The sequence below is a fragment of the Antrostomus carolinensis genome, unplaced genomic scaffold (genome assembly GCF_000700745.2).
Source record: "Antrostomus carolinensis isolate BGI_N321 unplaced genomic scaffold, ASM70074v2 scaffold12443, whole genome shotgun sequence".
Lineage (NCBI taxonomy): Eukaryota > Metazoa > Chordata > Aves > Caprimulgiformes > Caprimulgidae > Antrostomus > Antrostomus carolinensis.
The window spans coordinates 1-20,105 of NW_010305907.1; the positions used below are offsets into that span (position 1 = coordinate 1).

Sequence of the window (20,105 nt, forward strand, 5' to 3'; positions counted from 1 at the left end):
TTGTTGTTCTCTCATTGCTAAAATTTATGAAGTGAAAAGCCTGAAAAACTAGCAGTTAACCAACGTATTTCTTTTAACCTAAGAGAAGGGAATGTGTTTCAGGAGCAGTGTGTCTTGCAGTCCTCCTCTGAGTTTTAGGTGAAGTTTTAAGTGATGCTTGAAATGTATGTGAGTGCATGTTCACAACAAAGAATATCATCACAACATGAATTCTTTCCTGTGCCAGCATTTTTGTTTTATGAACCTTCCATGCTTGCTGAACACTGTGATGAATGGCTCCAGGCTCCTCACTACATCTCCCTCTGAGCAGGCTGTTCCTGCGTCACTGAACCTTTTGTAATTTGCTGTCATCTCAAAACATCATTCTTCAGATCTAGTTTTTTTTTTGCCCTGCCTCAGTGAAGTGAACTCAGTATTAAGTCCTGAAAGCCACAGCTGAGATGAAAAATACTCAATGCCTTCGAGTCATTTTAGCGTGATGTGCCATTTTCCCTGCTAGTCTTTGACCCCAGCAGTGGTACATAAATGTCCTCTTGCCTCAGTGTGCTCCCTTTGCTTTCTTTATAGGCCAAGATGGGCTTCCGGGAAGGAGAAGGTCTCGGAAAATATGGCCAAGGCAGGAAGGATATTGTTGAGGCCTCCAATCAGAAGGGAAGGAGAGGTTTTGGGCTGACCCTCAAAGGATTTGATGGGGAGCTCAATATTGATTGGCAGGATGAGCCAGAGGTAAGTACTTCCTGGTTTGAATCCCTTTTCTGTTGCTGTGTTCGGGATTTGCCCTCTGAGAATGATGTTTAGTGTTCTCTGATATAACTGGCTACCATTAAGTGGCTCTGCTGGGTAGACCCAGGCCTTATTTTGTCCCAGAACACCATGGCAAAACTTGTCTTCTGTCACATGTATTAATGTTCTGGCACAAAATTGGTTTCAGATGGATTGCTCCTGTGGCCTGTAGGATTTGTTTCTGAGTTTGCAGTAGTGAATGTGATTGAAAATTATTATCAAGCTCTTTTGGGTTTACCATTTTTATTTTGTATTTTATTTTTTATGCCTGTATAGGTGATTTTAAAAAAATACATATTTTCTGAGTGTGTTTAATAGTCCTAAATAAAATGCTCAGATGTTCTGTTTCTGTGTCTTGTCAAGCTCTTCACCAGGGAGGAACACTGGGAAATAGAAATAGATGTTGTCAAGGAAGTAAAGCCCAGTTTTGATATTATTTGTTGCAAAATAGCTGCTGTATGTTTGTATTTAAAAAGAAAAAAACAAACCACAACACTGAATCTGAGGGATCTGGCAGCTGGAGAGTAAGCCAGAAGGTCCCAGCCATTGTTAGTCAAGGGCAGCAGTGCTTGTCAAGTCATGGACGATGCACGTTACAGTACTTTGCTCTCCATTCTTTGAATTGTTTTCAGCAGTTGAAAATAGTATCAGAGGTTATTTGTTGAGAGCTGGGAATTTGAGACCTGTTCTGTAGGCTCATTGGTTTGGGTCTCATTCTCCAGTGTGTTTCTACAGTTCACTCTAGTTAAGCATTATGTATATTTAACCCTTGCGGATGATACTACTATAATAAGTACAAAAAGGTCAGTAGATCTTAGCAGCCTCTCTGTGGAAGAGTAGCATCACCTTGATCTTAACTGCTAAAACAATTCCTTCTCAAGATTATAAAAATTGTTTGAAGTCTGAATTAAATTGTGGAATGAGGGAGCCTTTCAGAAAGAAGAAGGAGAAAGGATGTGTAAAGCACCACCAGGAAGTGTGTTTCTTTGGCAACTGTCTCTTTTGCAGTGTCTCTAAAATGTACCTTGAGAGTACTAGGCTTTTGCTTTGTCTTGATTATTTACCAGACTCTAATGAGAGGAATCTGGAATATTGTGTCCAGTTCTGGGCCCCACAGTTCAGGGAGGACAGGGAATGGCTTGAGAGAGTCCAACACAGAGCCACCAAGATGATTAAGGGAGTGGAGCATCTCCCTTCTGAGGAAAGGCTGAGGGAGCTGGGTCTCTTTAGCTTGGAGAAGAGGAGACTGAGGGGTGACCTCATTAATGTTTATAAATATGTAAAGGGTGAATGTCAGGAGGATGGAGCCAGGCTCTTCTCAGTGATGCCCAATGGTAGGACAAGGGGCAAGGGGTGTCAGCTGGAACACAGGAGGTTCCGCTTAAACTTGAGAAGAAACCTCTTCATTGTGAGGGTGACAGAGCCCTGGAACAGGCTGCCCAGGGAGGTTGTGGAGTCTCCTTCTCTGGAGACGTTCAAGACCCACCTGGACACCTTCCTATGTGATCTCATTTAGGTTCCTGCTCCGGCAGGGGGATTGGACTAGATGATCTTCTGAGGTCCCTTCCAATCCCGAACATTCTGTGATTCTGTGGAAGCAGTGTGGGGTTTTTTGTGATGGAGGTTTTTGGTTGGGTTTTTTGTTTGTTTGTTTTTTGTTTTTTAAATTTTCAATCCAAACAAATGAGACCTGTTTTAGACTAGGACAAAAAAACTCTATGGTTGGCCCTAAAGTAATGGCATAATCCCTTATGCTAGGATTGGGAGGCAAAGTTTTGGGGAGCAATTATTTGTTATATTTTGCTAGCAAAAATGTCTTTGGCTCTTCCTGTGTCTTGTTTTTGCAGCCCAGTGCCTATGAGGAGGTGGACTGGTGCCTTGAGTGTACCACGGAAATCCCTGATGCCCAGGAGCTGAAGGAGTGGATGACTGTGGGGAAGGTAATTTTTTAGATCGCGGTACTTAGCAGCCTAAGATGACACAGGACTACTCGGCCTGAAACAATTGAACAGTTGCCTTGTCAAAGAGTTGTACAATAACCTAGACTGGAGAGAGCCTTTGGAGATTGCTAGTGCAGCTTTCTGCTTAAGCAGGTCCAACAAGATCAGGTTGCTCAAGGCCTTGTTTGGTTGAGTTTTGACTATCTTCATGGATGGAAATTTCACAACCTTCTTGGGCATCTGTTTCAGTGTTTGATAACCCAGCTGACAAAATTCTATATGGCTGATTGGCATTTTTTGTGTTGCAGCTTGTGTCCATTGTTTCCTGTCCTATTGCTGTCCAGCTCTAAGAGTCTAGATCAATCTTCTCTATTTCCTGCCATTAGGTGCATGTAGACAGCAATAGGATCTCCTTTTCTCCATTTGGAACAAACTGTTCTCTCAGTCTCTCCTCATACACCAGGTACTTCTGCACCCATCTTCATCATCTTGGTGGCCCTTTTGCTGGGCTTGCTCCAGTATGTCTGTCTTGTACTGGAAAGTACTAAACTGGATGGGTGTGAGGTATTCCACTGGATGTGGAAATGTGGTCTCAAGGTGCCTAACAGGGGCGAATCATTCCTTGGTCTGCTGGCTACGCTTTTGCTAATATGGCCTAGGATGTGGTTGGCAACCTTCATCCATTACTGTTAGAGGTTGCATTCTGAAATGATTGATACCATGTTTGCTAATTGTTACCTGTGTTCTTGTCCTGTTCCAGAGGAAGATGGTGATTGAAGATGAAACAGAGTTCTGTAGTGAAGAGCTTTTACGTAATGTCCTGCAGTGCAAGGTGAGTCACCCTCTTTAGAGAGGAACTGAAGTTTTGGGGAAGCAATTGAAATAAATAATTGAAGAGGATTGAGTAGTTTACTTAGGTGACTGGAAAGAGCTCAGAATGTCCTCTTTCACCTCCATGCCACTGGTATGACCTCAAATTCTGGTTGTTACTATCTGTTCAGCAACCTGTTTTGCACCTCAGCCTTCAAAGAGATGAATGAAAACACTCTCCCTTTCTTAGTCCAGCTGAAAGGCTGAGGACTTGAATAAGCTAAGGAAATAAACTCTCTTTCCTTTCCTATGTGTTCCATCTTCCCTCCTAGATTTTATGGTGCCCTTGTAAATTGCAGTAGAGTGTGAGTGTGTGTGTATATATGTGAGAGAAACACCTTAGACTGGGACTGCTTTTGAGGTTGCTAACCATGTTGTCAGGCTCTGGAGCTATCAGTACAGAATTCTTCAGTGTCACTAAATTTGCTTAAGAACTGGGGTAGAAGAGGAGTGAGTATGATGTGACAGAAGAACATTCTGTGTTGGTGAACCAAACCCTGCACAGAGTTTGCTGTCTAAGGAGAGAAGCACGAGGATAGGAAATGCTCGTGCCTGCCTATCCCTGTAGCCTGTGCCAGGTCCAGCTCAATTTTGTTTCTGTTTCTGCAGAGTGTATTTGATGAGCTGGATGGAGAAGAAATGCGTCGAGCCCGAACAAGGTCTAACCCATATGAGATGATCCGTGGAGTTTTCTTCCTGAACAGGTTTGCAGAACTTCTGGTAGTGTAGCTCCTTTCCCATTTATGTCCACTTGCAGCCTTGGGAGCCAAGACTGAAACGTAATAGCTCCCTATTTATGTGTTTGCAGGGCTGCAATGAAGATGGCAAATATGGACCATGTCTTTGACTACATGTTTACAAACCCTAAGGACTTCCATGGGGTGAGGGCCTCTCTTTAGCTTTCAAACAGCAGTGCTTTCTCAGAGAATGGAGAGGGTGGGAAGGAAGGAGAATCCTTAGGATGCTAGCTGGGAAAAAACAGATGCTTGAAGGAGACTTGTCTGACTGAGTAGTGCAGTTTATGGTGTATCTGGTTGGACTGATGGGAGCTGTTACTGGGTCAGTAGAATTTCCTCAGTTTCCTTTTGCAGAGGCCCTTGGTAAAGGAGCGAGATGCAGAGCTGCTCTACTTCGCCGATGTGTGTGCTGGTCCCGGAGGCTTCTCTGAGTATGTCTTGTGGAGGCGGAAGTGGCATGCGAAAGGATTTGGCATGACCTTGAAAGGACCAAATGATTTTAAACTAGAGGACTTCTATTCTGCTTCCAGTGAGCTCTTTGAACCTTATTATGGTATGTAGTGCCTGCGTGAGGATTACCTGATTTTTTTTTCTTATGCTGCAGCCTCTGTATCAGGAGCAGGGTTGGTATTGGTACCAGCATGGAGATCTAAGAGAAGCCTGTTTAGAGGGAACCATTTTGCAAGGTAGAAGGGGGCTGTCATCTGAAAAAGGGCTTGAGATTGGTGAGCTTGTATATCAAGTCACATTTCTGCACTTATTTCCAGTCTGCCCTGGGAATGTGTCCCATTATAATAGCTGATACTTGAGCGCTTTGCTTATCTGAAAATTGTAGAGTGCTTTGAGATTGCATGACAGTGTTTTTCCCACTTCACTGATGTCAGCCTGAAACACAGTGAGAGAGATGACTTATCATAGAACAGTTTGGGTTGGAAGGGACCTTAAAGAACATCTAGTTCCAACCCCCCTGCCATCAGCAGGGACACCTTCCACTAGACCAGGTTGCTCAAAGCCTCATCCAGCCTGGCCTTAAACACTTCCAGGGAGGGGGCATCCACAACTTCTCTGGGCAACCTGTTCCCGTGTCTCACCAACCTCACAATAAAGAATTTCTTCCTAATATCTAATCTAAACCTACCCTCTTCAATTTTAAACCAGTTACCCCTTGTCCTATCACTACAATCCCCGATGGAGTCCTGCCCTGTCTTTCCTGTAGGCCCCTACTGAAAGCTGCTATAAGGTCTTCCAGGAGCCTCTCTCCACTAAACAACCTCAGCTCTCTCAGTCTGTCATCATAGGGGAAGTGCTCCAGCCCCCAGACTTGCCCGAAGAGCTGTTGGCAGAGCCAGAGATAGAAACCTTACTTGCCTGACTGGCAGTATGCGTCTGTATCAGACCTCTTTAGCTCTGCTTTGGTAATTGATTGTGGGCTCTTAGTAAAGATAAATAAAACAGGTTTGGGTTAGAGGCTGTGTCTGAATCACTGTGACTAAATGAGCTTCTTAATCCAGAGAGGTTTAAGCTGAGAGGTTTTGCTTTGCTTTGAGACAGACTGAGCAGGTGTACACAGACAATTGCTCCATCTCACCTCACGGATGCTAACTTCTTAAGCTTGTTGAGATGTTTGAGCCCTCTGTCTCCTTAGCCTCTACGAACAGGAAGGGAAATACAAGGATTGCTAGTATTTCTGCTTCTTATTTCAGACTGTATAATGGAAACTCAACTGTGACTGCCTTGTCGAGAAGGGGATTTATTGTTCCATTATTACACTTTTTTCTTCTTTCCCTCCACCAGTCTGACTCTTATTGACTGCCACTTTTGATACCTGACCATGAACTCTTAGAGAATGGTTAGCACTTTAGGATTAGATCTGTTAAAGAGAAGGTTCATGGCAAGGGCACCAAGGCAGATAAACACATTGTTCTAACGGTTGCAGCATTTGGATCTTCATAACTCACTGCAAACTGGTGTTCTTATGGGGAGAAGGAGATGCCTGGAGAAATGAATAGCCCAATGACTTTGATGGATTTTCTTGATCCCTTTCTGTCTGTTATGCTATAAAGTCTAGTGAGATGTGTGCAAACTCTCTTCCAGTGATGGGAAGGAAGTAGCCTGCTGTGACATTTGTGTTGTGAGGAATGGTAACAAATTCTAGCGTCGCTTCACTTACTGACAGTATGATTGATGAGGAATGTAGTTATCAAAGCACTATCATGCATCCTGATCTCTGCTACTTTCTAGTCCTCCAGTTCCGTTAATAGAAGCTGTAGTTGCAGAAGATTTATAGGGACTAACACCAAGTAGAAGTTAAGGCTTCTTCTAAGTTAGAATTGGTGAGCTCTAGAATACACCTTAGATTAGCTTTCTAAAATGCCAACTTGGGGTACAACATACCTCTCTTTAAAAAGAACCATATGGGAAAACTGTAGGAATATTAATGCACAAACCCCATTTCCCTTTTCCCTACTCCCTTTTGTCCTGGGGACAAAACTTGTTCACAGGGTTTTTTGGGGGTTGCTTTTTTAAATTCCAGATTGCGTTGTGTTTGGAAATAGAGCATTGTGTTTCTTTGGAATGATTTGAATTCTTAGTAGAAGGTTGCCAGTGCACAGTGTAAATAATTTTGCCTTGTCTGTAAAAACATGTTATTAACAGGTGAGCTGTACAGTGAGATTGAACTTTACATTTTTAGTAGATTCAGCTCTGTGTCAGTCCTACTTGGATGAGAATATTATGTTGTCATGTAGTCAGTTCTCATCTCAGGGGAGGGCAGTGAATGATTTATCTTTTGCTGAGGCTAATATACAACTCATCATTTGAGCATGGTTATTGTGTGGCTTCGCATAGTCCTCACCACACAATCTGAATCATTTTCCTACATTAGCAAGCATCTTCAGTGGTGAACAAGGGAATGTGTTAATGCTTGTTCACCTATCAAGGTCTGTGTAACTTCTGACTAAATATTGATTGAATACAGTAGATCACTTGCACGTACTGATCTTTTGTCTGTACTTGTGAACATGTTAGTAATTGTCTCCTCTTTTCCACTTAGGAGAGGGAGGGATTGATGGAGATGGAGACATCACTCGCCCAGAGAACATTACTGCTTTCCGGAATTTCGTCTTGGACAATACAGATCACAAGGGAGTGCATTTCTTAATGGCTGATGGGGTTGGTCCATTTCTTTTTCTTCTTGCACTAATGTCCAAAACTGATACCTCAGTCTGCATATAGTAGGATATTTGACGTGTGTCCATAGTTACAACGTGAAATTCTTCAAGACTTGCCATTACAATTCCTAGTGGCAGGTTGTTTTTTTTAATCTTGAAGAAACAGAAATTATCATGGTTCAATGATTTAGCTGTACAGAATGCTTTGCTTGACCAGCAGATTTGTGGAGATACTAATCATAGGCTCTGTGCTTTAAAGGGTTTCTCGGTGGAGGGTCAGGAGAATCTGCAAGAGATCCTAAGCAAACAGCTGATGCTTTGCCAGTTCCTTACAGCACTGTCCATTGTCCGGACAGGTATGTTTTATCCATTCATCTTCTTCCTCCTTCTCTAAGGTGTGGGTGACATTGCAGCTGGATGCTGTACAATTTTTATTAATGTGCAACAAAGTCTGCTCTGCTGTGAGGCTAAGTTGCACAGAATTGAGTGTGTATGTTATGCATCCCGAGATGTTTGTCACAAAGCTAGGAGAACTGGGGCAGAAAAATTATACTTATGTGTGCTTATTTTGCCTTTAATTAAAAGCACGGGGTAAAATGCATTAGTTTAAAGCTCTTACAATGTGTTATGTTATGTAGCTGTCTTGGGCTAAGGTAGCTAGTGTGACAACTGGACCGTGTATCTGAGTTTTATGACACTAATGGACCAGCTGCTTCCTGAATATTCTAGCAGCCTGGTTGGAATGGAGTGGTGTTTATCCTTCCCTCTAACTTGTGGCTTTTCTCCTTGAAATCTGCCGTCTCTATGATCAAAACAAGACGATGTCTCACATTGTCTTAGCTGTACCTCGCTGTTGCCAAATGATGGACATTACAGCTCAATCTGGTTTTGATGGCTCCTCTCTTCTGCTGAGCGTAGTTAGCATTTGGCACTGACGCAGAAGATAAAAACGCTCGTTACGTTATAATTTATCCCGTGCCCTATGTTTAGAAGTACCTGAGGCAATGATCTGCTTGGCAGTAGTCTCAAATGTGATATGATAAGAGGAGCAACCTTTAAGTCTTTACTGTCTGGGTAGATAATGGCTCTGTAAGACTGTCTGCTTTTTGCTTGGGGAAATTGGGAATCTTCTTTGAAGGCAAAGGGCGACATAGCGTAGACTCTTTTCTAGATGGCAAGTTGCTCTGTTTAGGTAACATCTATTAGATTTTTCCTCCAGCCTGGTGTTTCTTCTTGCATATATTGGAGCTCCTCTTCTGTTGAGGCTTTTGTGTAGCATGCTGCCGTGCCATAGGGCACAGTTTGGGCCTGGAAGGGGAGGATGGGGGGTTGGATGGAAGGTTTGCTTGTTAGGCAGCACACATACGGATTTGATCCTGGTGAGGGAAATGCTTTTCTCTTTGCTGCAGCGTTATGGTGAAGATGGTTCATAGAGCCCTGTTGGCTCACTTCTTGGATGTATTTAGGTGCTGTTTACTTGTACAAAACTACTTGTACCGGTTCTGCAGAAGAGGAAGTTATTGAGGTGCCTGGTATCTCCTTGTGTCCTTATAATCTGCTGGTATTGGTGTGCTTCCCCTCTTTTTTCCAGGAGGACATTTTGTCTGCAAAACCTTTGATCTGTTTACTCCATTCAGTGTGGGACTTGTTTATCTGCTGTATTGCTGCTTTGAGCGAGTGTGTATCTTCAAACCTGTGACAAGCCGCCCTGCTAACTCAGAGAGGTGAGATTCTTGAGCATGAGGGAATACTAAAGAGACTGTCCTCTAAATACAGTGATAGATGGATTTGGGTAAGTCTACTGGAAGCTCTGTGACCTGCCTCAATTGGCAACTGTCTTGGAGGAGGAAACATTTTCGATGCTTAGCAAATACGATGTTTGACAGGGTAAAGGTGATATTTACCAAATTATACTTCTGAGGAGAAAGGAATGGAACTGAATATAAAACAAATTCTGTTTTTCGTGAAACAACTATGGTTCCAATGAAGCTAGAGTATATTATGTGTGTTATCATTGTACCGGTCAAATTTAGCAGAATTTATTTACTACCTGAGGGAGATCTTGAGGTTTTTCAATAGGATTGAGTTTCCCAGTCTTTCCAAAGCGTAGAAAATGTTTAATGACTTTGATAGGTGACATTGCACCTTCCTAGGGGTACCCAGGAGGAAAGAGTTCCTGGGATTTGAGAAACTATCCTGGTAATGGGAGTGTGGCAGGAAAGTTGACTCTGTGAAGGAACTGAACCCATGCAATCTCTCTGCCTTGCTCTACAGGTACGTGATATGCAAAGGATTAAAGCTTGGGATCGATGACGTGCGGGACTATCTCTTCATGGTGAACATCAGACTTAACCAGCTGCGCAACTCTGATGTGGACGTGAATCTTGTTGTCCCATTGAACGTGATCAAAGGCGACCAGGATTTCTACGATTACATTGTCCAGTCCAATGAAAAGTGAGTGTCTATGGGTGATGAGGGCTGCTGTCTGTAGGCAGGTTGACCAACATGGCTTTCAGTTGTAGCTTCTTGCACTCATGGAGGTCCTTGTTGATGCTGGTACACTGCTCTGCTTTTGCTCCCTGAGAGGCTTAACAGAGCAGACAGACCCTGTGCAGAGAGAAATGCTGTATACTGTTGGTGACTGTTTGGCCCCTGAGTATTGTGTAGAAGAGAAAGAAGACTACTGCCTAGTTTTTTCCAGTGGTCTTCCTGTTGCTTTGAATCATGTTGGCAATGATCCATCACTGCTCTGAGGATCAGACTGGCTTCTTCCTGTTGTCCCAGCACTCTTCCTTGCTTTGAAAAGTAGAACAATCTTAGTGGTGATTAACTTGCTTCCTGACTGAAACTTGTCCTCTCTTTCAGCCACTGCAAAGTTCAGATAAAGGCACTAGCCAAAATTCGTGCCTTTGTTCAAGACACGTGAGTATATTCCTCTGGCTTTCAGTGAGGACTGAATTAACCTGCTATAAATTAATTGCTTTGCCCTTCTTTAATGTGTTCTTAATTTGAGCTGGTACTTGGCTTGGCCTTTGGAGCCAGGAAAGTGAATAGTGCCTTTAGGTAGCTCAGTTTGTGTCTCTGCCCGAGTTCTTTGCAGAAATATGTGGGTGCTGGAGGATTCCTGAAAGTTGATGGTCTGTTATCACCCTTGTTGAGAAAGCTTCCATGCATTGCATGATTTCCAATTACTGTAAGTGGGCCTACTTCTTAGCAGGAGTGTAAGCAGAACAGTAGCTCCCAGCTGGTATGTTCAGTTCTACAGTAACTGTCTCAGTTGGATGTGGTTCATAGCTCTTCCTTTGCCAGGGGCAATTCAAAGCATCTAAGTTACATACCTAGACTTGCCTAAAGCTTAGGATGTCAATTTTTTGTTTAAATCTAAAGCCACTGCAATGTGTAACTGTTCCCCTGGCATGACTTTTCTGTTCAGATGTCATTCAGAGATAATATGTAGTAGAAAGTTGAGTGAGTCTGGGCGCTAGGAGTTATCTAAGAGTTAATCCTAATATTGGCACTGTTTTTTTGTATGGCTTTTGCAGGTCTTCATTGCTATTTGTAAACAGGGCTGTGTATCCAGCTCTTCGAGATTAGCATAAGTTCATACTAATACATAACTTCTTGAAAGTATTGATGCCCAATGGTACTTTCATGGGATGGAGTGGTGGCTACTAATCAGTAGTGCAGACCATGAAACAGAGCTAAACATGGGGATTGGAGATGGGTGGAGGGTGGGGAGGGAAGGCAGCATCCTCTTTTGTGTAATCTGTTGAGGAACAGTGCATGTTTGTCATTCCCAAGCCAGACACTGGAAGATGCAAGTTTTATAGGGCTGGGATATGTAATGCTGCCAGAGCAATGAAGTTAACACCATCTTAGCAGTCTGCTGTCTTTCCGTAGGACACTGATTGAGCCACGGCAGGCTGAAATCCGAAAGGAGTGTCTCCAGCTATGGGGGGTAAGTAAACTGCTAAGCAGGGAGGTGGTGAAGGTGTCCTTGCTGTGGTGGAACAAGAATGGAGCTGCAGTATGGATGTGACTTTCTAGCCAGAGGTTTAATATGTTGTCTTGTGGGAAAGTCAGATACCATTTCAAACCGTTTATGTAAGCAAACAGGATGTTTCTGACTCATTTTGTGTATGACTTCACTGAGCAGGCTTCTTGGCTGCAGGTGGGAATATTTCATCCTACAAAGAGTAAAATCAGCACCCAGTTCCCAAGCAGCAGAGCTCTCCAAAAGGTCTTGTTCTATGGGTCTGCAGTTTCTCTTTCCTGAGCTTTTGACTGAAGTGGAGCCGTAGACATGGCAGTCAGTTTCGCAGGCTAATTGTTTGTCTTTGATGAAACAAAATTTCATTGAAACATGGATGAAATCAAAGATTTAGCCTGAAACTTTCTGAAGTTGCCTGTTGTTTCCTGTGAGACATGGCATGCCTACATTAAATTGGCAAAACACATGAGACCTTTTATTTGCCAGATGACCTCTCCAGTAACTGGAATCTCAAGAGCAGGAGTTTCAAGGGGCAGGATGTCTTGTCATGTATTGAAACCAGAAAGGTTCCTATGAATGTGCCAGAGAATAACACTTACTATCAGTCATTTGGATTTGTTTTCAGATTCCTGATCAGGCTCGTGTTGCTCCTTCATCTTCAGATCCCAAATCCAAGTTCTTTGAGCTGATCCAGGTGAGACCTTAACCAGAAGCTTGTTCTGAGTTGTTTCATACAAATAGAACGTTTCCCCGTAGGAAATAAGAGATAAAGCAGCTAGTCCCGGATTACTGTTTCATGTAGAAGTTGCATGTACCTACCTGTTGATGTATTGTGTCTAACTTGCCTTTTACATACTTTGCTCTTCAGGGCACGGACATTGATACTTTCAGTTACAAACCCACTCCTCTGAATTCCAGTACACTGGAGAAAATTCGCCAAGTGTTGGATTACCGGTGCATGGTGTCTGGAAGTGAGCAGAAGTTCCTCTTGGGGCTAGGGGTAAGTGCTGAGAAGACTCCAGGAGTTTTGCTGGTTCATTTCAATGCTACTATTCTGCCTTGCAGTTTCATCCCATCCTTTCCTGTCCTCAAAGGCCAGAAAGGATCCTCATCAGCAGTCCCTGAGACTGCTAGTTATTTTATGTTTCTTTCTCCTGATTTTACTGCTTTTCACACTAATTAACCCTGTTTTTGTAATCGCAGCCTACACAGAGACCTGTACCCTTGCTAGTGTCTCTAATTATCTTCACTGTCCTTTTAAAGGTGTTCTATTTATGGTTCTTTTGTGTGGGTAGGAAAAGTCACTGGCAGATTAGAATCAGTGTTTTCTTCCTTTGCTGTAGAGATTCAGGTTCTTCCTTAAAACTTCTGACAAGGAAACTGCCTTTGACAGCCTAGGACAAAAATAATCTCTGAGGGCTGTTCTGCAGTTAGTCAGAGGTCTCTCTTCCACCCGTGCCCTCATGAAGCTTTGGCTGAATCTGACTCTGCCTTCTCCACACAGAAATCACAGATCTACACCTGGGATGGTCGCCAGTCAGATCGCTGGACAAAGCTGGATTTGAAAACTGAGCTGCCACGAGATACCCTTCTCTCTGTGGAGATTGTTCATGAGCTGAAAGGCGAGGTAGGAGGCTCTTCTCTCCCTTACCAGGTGGCCACAAATGTAATGAACAGTTTCACCTATGTAAGATAATGCAGAATAAATGTTCCATCTGTGCCAGGTGCAAGTTGTTTGGGGGTTTTTTTGTATATGATCTTTAGAGAAACTATTTTGATTAAGTTTCTTCTTTCTGTCCAGTGCTAGAGATAGGAGCTTTTAACATTATTTTGAAAACACTTTGGACCTGACATGCTGCTGTTGTCCTATGTACGGCAGCAGATGACATTGCCAACATAACTTAATGTGTTCTGTGGCTCTTTGGATACATAACTGCTCAGTAGTGATTGCAGGCCTTGGGGAAAAGATTATCATGGTATATTCACCATGTAAGGTATTGCTGCCTGGGAGTTTGCCTGTCCTCTGGCACCTCAGATGCAGATGCTGTAGTGCACTGGGCTTTGTGCTGTGGTACCTGATAAGACACACAGAGCTGGTGGTGGCAAAAAAAAAATCTTTCCCTCTCCTGAGACAAAACTGTGTGGTTGAGATACACCAGTTCTTGGAGGATGGCACTTTACTGTACAATGGGCAGCAGGGAATTTGTGTCCTTCTAATATCTGTAAAGGTGCTTTCTTGTGAGAAGAGAATGATGTCCTGTCAAAAAACAGGCTATAAATCAAAGCTAAAATAGCAACAGTCTGAGTAGTAAGTCTCTGTATTTTCCTCCCTAGGGGAAAGCCCAGCGAAAAATCAGTGCTATCCACATTCTTGATGTTTTGGTGCTGAATGGCAATGATGTTCGAAAGCAGCATTTCAACCAGAGGTATGTAGGATCTGGAGAAGCTTCTTTCCTGTACATGAGTAGGAGTGACTGGGAAACAACATTCACACTAAAAGCAGAATGCTGATCACAGGGAGAAAAGTGCATTCAGCTGAAACAGTGCTGTAAAGATGAACTGTGAATGAACCTGCTCTGAACTGAAGTGCGTATAGCGTTTTCCAGCTGTACCTCCTCTGTGGATAAGGGGAGGTCTAGTTTGTTTCTTAGTCTGGGGTGAGCCAGGCACAGTCTGGGTAAACTGAGCATCCTGGGAATGTGAATGAGCATAGCTGATAACTGGCTGAGGGACAAGGAACAAGCTTCTCTGCTTTCTTCCTCAGAGACATGTCTCTACTAGTCCTACTTTCCAAAAGTATGTTCAGCAGCATGTAGGCTTGTAGAAGAAGCTATGGAGACACATTGCTAATGGATCATAGCCAGTATCACTGAGCACTGAACTGGGAGAGCGGGGTGAAAAAAGTCTTGCTCAGTACCTATTTGGGTAGCAGTAGAGGCCGTCTGCATGTACCACCACCACTGTGTCTAATCAGTTATTCTGCTGGAAATGTTTACTAAACTGCTGTGCCAAAGATCTCCCTAATCTGCTGGATTCTCTTTCCATTTTAATTCAGGATTCAGCTGGCGGAGAAGTTTGTCAAAGCTGTCTCTAAACCTAGTCGGCCAGATATGAACCCTATCAGGTGAGTGACGACTCCTTCCCTCAGCCTGATGTGCTTTGCTTTCAGTGTGTTGGAGGATGACGATAAGGAGCTGAAGGAGAGTTAAATTTCATGCTGAAATTCATAGTTCTGTTATGTTCAATGGAAAGAGGCTAAAAGCCCTTTAGATAGCTAAGATAAAGGTTAATGGTGGAGAAGTTGTGCCCACCTTTCACGTATCAGCCAGCCATGTTTTCATCATAAGTGGATTGGCTGGTGCTAATTTCAAATACCTGTTATAGTAGATCTAGCACCCAGTTAGCCTAATCATGGCAAAGACTTCTGTATCCTTGTCTACCCTGAAGGGTCAGCAGTGGTACAGAGATGCTGATTGTTAGTAGATAAGTGCTGATCAGCATTTACAATCTCCAAATGGTTAGTCTGAGGAGAAGGATTTAGGAAGGCTGAGGAGGGACTTTTTACAAGGGCAGGTAGGGATAGAACAAGGTGATGGCTTTAAACTGGAAGAGGGTAGGTTTAGATTAGATATGAGGAAGAAATTATTTCCTGTGAGGGTGGTGAGACACTGGAACAAGTTACCCAGAGAAGCTGTGGCTGCCCCCTCCCTGGAAGTGTTTAAGGCCAGGCTGGATGAGGCTTTGAGCAACCTGATCTAGTGGAAGGTGTCCCTGCTGATGGCAGGGGGTTGGAACTAGATGATCTTTAAGGTCCCTTCCAACCCAAACCATTCTATGATTCTATGAGTTACGATCCCAAGAAGGTTCCTGACAAAAGGGCTTCAGCTTTGGTTGTCTCCTGACCTTCTGTTTCATTAGTTGTGCTACAGTGGAGCATAAGAGCGTCATTGTGCTGGGCATCAGATAGGTGTTGTGGACAAAACAGCTTCTGTTTCAGAAGCTAAAAGTGCTGTGATATTGTGAGAGAAGCTGGAGGAAGGGAAAAAAAAGTCCTTGGTGGCTTATTGAAAGATAATGGGTGAGATCTCAATTAAACTCAAGACAAACAGAGTTGAAAGAACTGGGGGAGCTCAAAATGTTGGAGGGGGCTGAAGGTGAAGTGAGAGGGAAAGCTGTAGAGATGGTTGTAGGGTAGTAGGTTGTAGGAGGATCCTTTTCTGCTCTTGTGAGAAGGCATTCGAACTGTGCTCTTTGAGGCCTGATGCTTGTAGCAGTGTGTGGGAAATGGGTGTAAGATCAGAAGCAGTGCTTTTGAAACTTTCCCATTGTCTTTCTGTGTCTCAGAACAACAAAACCAAAAATAGTTTGACATAATAATGAGAATGTTGACTTCAAATCATCTTTACTGATGTAAAAAAAAAAAAGGCTATTTTTACCTCAGGGTAACTAACGTGCTTGTGGCATCCCTGTGGGTATTAATGGTGAAGACCAGGCAGTTTAGTTACTGGGAGGCCAGCATGCTGAGGCCAGAACCTGCCTGGGGCTGACCTTGGTGAATTTACTTCATGGGAGAACAAAAGCACCCAACTTTCATTGTTCTTCCTCTTCTGTATACTCAGCCTGAGGTAAAAATGCATGACTTCCTTAGCAGCGAGGATGCTCGTATGCTGCTGACAGCAGCCAGCCATGAGCATCCAGGTGTCAGGTTTTCTCAAGGCAGGAAAAATAAGGCCCTGGAGCATAAGATTGATAAGATTGAGAAGGGTGAACCTCAGTCATGCCTGACCACCTCATGGTGTACAAAATGCACTGTTTGGCTGCTCCCTGTAGCTGGGACAGAAAAATAGGACAGTTTAAATTTTTTTTTAAATCACATTTTTGTCTTTTTCCCCCCCAGAGTGAAGGAAGTGTACAGACTGGAGGAAATGGAAAAGATTTTTGTGAGGTAAGTGACCGGCACAAATGAGAGACTTCAGGGCCCATTGAGGGTATGAGCCACCAATGCACAGGAATAGGAGGTATGTGCTTGAGGGGTCCTAGAGAAAGAAAGAGCTGTTAAAGCTTGTGCAGCTCATGGCTGCTCTTTCCCAGATGCTGCTGACTCAGAGCATTGTCCTGCTGAGTTCTAATGCCGTAGATGTGGCCAATGTACTTTACAACAGCAGGAGCAGCCGTGGTGCTTGAGTCTGTGCAGAAGTGGCAGTGGCTTGAAAGATTAAGAGTTCATACCTGAAATGGGAACCCCACTTGGATTAAGCATGGTAGATCATCATGGATCTTTCATTGCAAAACTCGATTTGCTACCTGATCTAGACAGCTCTAGCTGGTTTCTTTAGGCAGCATGTGGGGGAGGCAAGAGACTACATTCTCCAGGATGTGATGATTTTGTCCTGTCAGTGCTGTCAGATGCTCTGGAGAGGGTGTGCAGGTGGCCTGTTGTGTGCAAGAGGACAGTAAAGGAAGAAACAAGGCATCTCTATCACTGCCTTCTCTCCACATCCAGGTTAGAGATGAAAATCATCAAGAGTTCGGGGGGAATACCCCGGCTGTCCTACACTGGCCGAGATGACCGGCACTTTGTGCCCACAGGACTCTACATCGTACGGACTGTGAATGGTAAGAAGAGAGAGTCCCTGCTCGCTCTTATTGTAAAAATAACAGTAGAAAGTATTGACCAAGCTTCCTCCTGCTGTAAGTTGGTAAAAAATTGATGAGAGTGTTGCAATGGCTAGAGACTTAACTGCTATTTTGGATTTGGATAAGGTTTAAGGTATTTATATGATAGGTTTTTCTGTTGTGGGTTGATTAGCTATTGTGGGTAATTCAATTTATTTCCATGACTGATGACTTTCTTTTTTAATGAGATCATAATTTTTCATCAAGAAGATATTTTCTGGAGTAATAGTACATGGAAATATCCACGGAAATATGGAAATGTAATATATGTGAATTTACATATAAATATGTATATTTACACTGTGCTTTTTTTTCCCCTCTTAATTTTCTGTCTGATCCTTGTGACTCTTCTCCAAGATCCCTGGACAATGGCATACAGCAAAAACTCCAAGAGGAAATTCTTCTTCAACAAAATGACCAAGAAAGCGACATACGACCTCCCTCCTGAATCCATCGCACCCTTTCAGTGAGTACAAGCCAGAGCTGTGTCCGAGTTTGTGAGCTTGTTGGTGTATTTGGAAGGGAGTTATGGTGTGCTGTGCTAAGTTCTTGCAGTCATTTGCAGTGCAGGCACAGCTTGGTCACCAGCAGAGTGTGCTGCAGAAGCTGGCACCTTCTCAGACTTCTAGGAAACTGCTGATCTGGATTTGTGGATTTTGCAATTAATTGCTGTGAGTAACACACATCTCACAACTTTGTTCCCCTGTCTGCAGCAGAGTACAAGTTAGTGAACCTCCCTGCACACAGGGAAATGGAAATTGAGCCCAGCAATTGTAATTTGCTGTAACTCTGTATTTTAAGATGCTTGGTTGGAAGTTGCTAATTTAAAAGCAAATCCCAGTTCATTTAGCCCAGGCTCTGGAATAAGCTGTAGGTAGCTGGGAGCTGTTTAAAGAGAGAGTGAGAGAGAAAAGCAGCAGCTCCTTGGGAAAGAATTAAGTTGCTTGTCATTGGACAGTTATTAACACTAAAAAAAATAGGCTAAGGCCACCTCTTAAGTACAGCAAATCCCGAGTCTGTGAGACACCTCAGGGCTCGTGGGTGGAGATGTTCTGCACACCTTGCCCTCAGGTAGTCTCAAGAGATGCACTTCACCACCACTACCCAGGACTGTGCCTCTGAGCGAGAGCTTCCTATGAAATGGGGCTCCTGATTTTCTCACTCTGAATCTCCTTACCTACCTTACAGCAGCACTCGTAAGAATCCTTAAGCTTTCCTTAACCACATAAGCAGAAGAACAGGCTTAAAACTGTAAAAGCAGAGGCACACGATGCTTTTTGCCTCCATGTGTCAGGATGGGCTTAGTTCTGCCTGTGTACTCAGAAGCAGGCCAGCATGAACCTGCGTGAATGATTGAGGAGGTGGAGGAAGGCTTGTGTGGGACTCCAGAAGGGATGTGTTGTCTTGTGGTTAGTGAGTACTAATGTGTCTGTAATTAGCCATTGACATGTGCTCTTGTCGCTGTGCTAGTACTGCTTTGTTAGAACAGTAGCACTAAATAAGCTATGAATATTAAGTGTCAGTAATTGTACAAAACTAAAGGCTGCTGTGTTTGCAGTAATTAGCAGCTCTGTTTTCATTATGGCTGGGACTATGTTGATGCAGTGAGGGAGGGCTGTGCTTGATGGATGGAGTGAGAGATGGCATTGTAGGACCAGAAGTCTCAGCAGCCAACTGGAGCTTGGTTATTTGATATGAGGGGAAAGAGGGGATGGTCCCAGCAGCTTTTGTGCAACGTGAAGTGCTGTTCACTTGCAAAGCTCCATAGGACAGCTATTACTCATCTGGTAGTTTTGTGGTGAGTGATTAGATTGCTGCTGCGGGCAGACTTTCTAAAGGCCTTTCCATTGCCTGCAATGACATCCCCTCAGAAACTTGGGGGAAAGGTAGGTTTTCCCTAATGACCTGTCTCCTTGCAGCAAATACTGAACTGAATGTTGAGTGAAGCTAGAATCAAGTTTGTTTCCATGGAAATCTCTTAGGCTTGGAAGTTGCTCCACCTTATGGGCTGTGGAGTTTATATGGTGAATGAATGCACTGGTCTTTCTCTAAGGCACCCCTTAGAATATCTGTGTGGCTCCCCTTGCAAGGGCAGCTGGCTCTGTAGTGCACTCTGTGGCTAGGATGACAGTGTTTTCCTTCCCCTCCCCTGCCAAACTAATCTTGCTCTTCTCTCTGCCCACAGCATCTGCCATTACAGCCGCCTCTTCTGGGAGTGGGGGGAAGGTGTCAAAGTCCACGACTCTCAGAAAAGGCAAGATCCAGAGAAGCTATCAAAGGAAGATGTCCTGTCTTTCATCCAAGCACACTACCCTTAACCCTGCTCTCTTGAGGAGTGCAAGGGGAGCTGAGCCCAGCTTGGATTCTTCAGGGACTGATGAGACTGGGGAGACTCCACAACTTCTATCCTGGTCTTCTCCAGAGCTGATTTCCTGGAAATGATCTAACCAGGGGGTAGTACGCAGAGGCCCAGGACAAGGCTCTAACCTGGCAGTGTATATAAGAATACAGCCCAGGTAGTGCCTGCTGCTGGAGTACCCAGGAGTGGTGACTCCTGGAGCCAAGGCCTAACGCCCTTTTGTCCTGACCTACTGCATGCATGAGGCCAGGGGGCTGGCAGCTTGCTTTGCTCCTGCTCAGAGATTCAGCGAGGTTTGTGGAGCTCTGTGTGTGCCAGAACTCTCCAGGCTCGTGCTTCTTTGTCAGTGTAGAAAGGAGCAGAGATGTCTTGGTGGCAGAGCTGGGCAACAGGACATTGAAGCGGCCCTGCATTGTTTCTGGCCGGTATTCGCCTCCTCGGTCTTGTCAAAGGCCTACACTACCCAGTGGAAGGTGTTAACTCATTGGGGAATGCGAGCTTTGGGGTGTAACTATGTATTCTTGTTGGGCTCTCCAACAGTTCTGCTTATCAAGGCACTTGGCTGGCCACTGGCAATTC

At 43.9% G+C, this 20,105-nt stretch overlaps 1 protein-coding gene across 1 annotated transcript; it reads left to right on the forward strand.

The window, feature by feature from the left end:
- The first annotated feature begins 573 nt into the window (after positions 1-573).
- CMTR1 (cap methyltransferase 1) lies at positions 574-19,941 on the forward strand. The gene is made up of 21 exons (XM_010164930.2): positions 574-726; positions 2,631-2,723; positions 3,484-3,555; positions 4,203-4,297; positions 4,402-4,474; positions 4,685-4,883; positions 7,383-7,501; positions 7,760-7,856; positions 9,092-9,224; positions 9,775-9,954; positions 10,366-10,422; positions 11,401-11,458; positions 12,117-12,185; positions 12,360-12,491; positions 12,996-13,118; positions 13,826-13,917; positions 14,547-14,615; positions 16,389-16,436; positions 16,995-17,107; positions 17,525-17,633; positions 19,353-19,941. Exons 1-21 carry the CDS (start codon positions 574-576, stop codon positions 19,483-19,485), a joined length of 2,217 nt encoding a protein of 738 aa, XP_010163232.2. The 3' UTR covers positions 19,486-19,941.
- Positions 19,942-20,105: the final 164 nt, after the last annotated feature.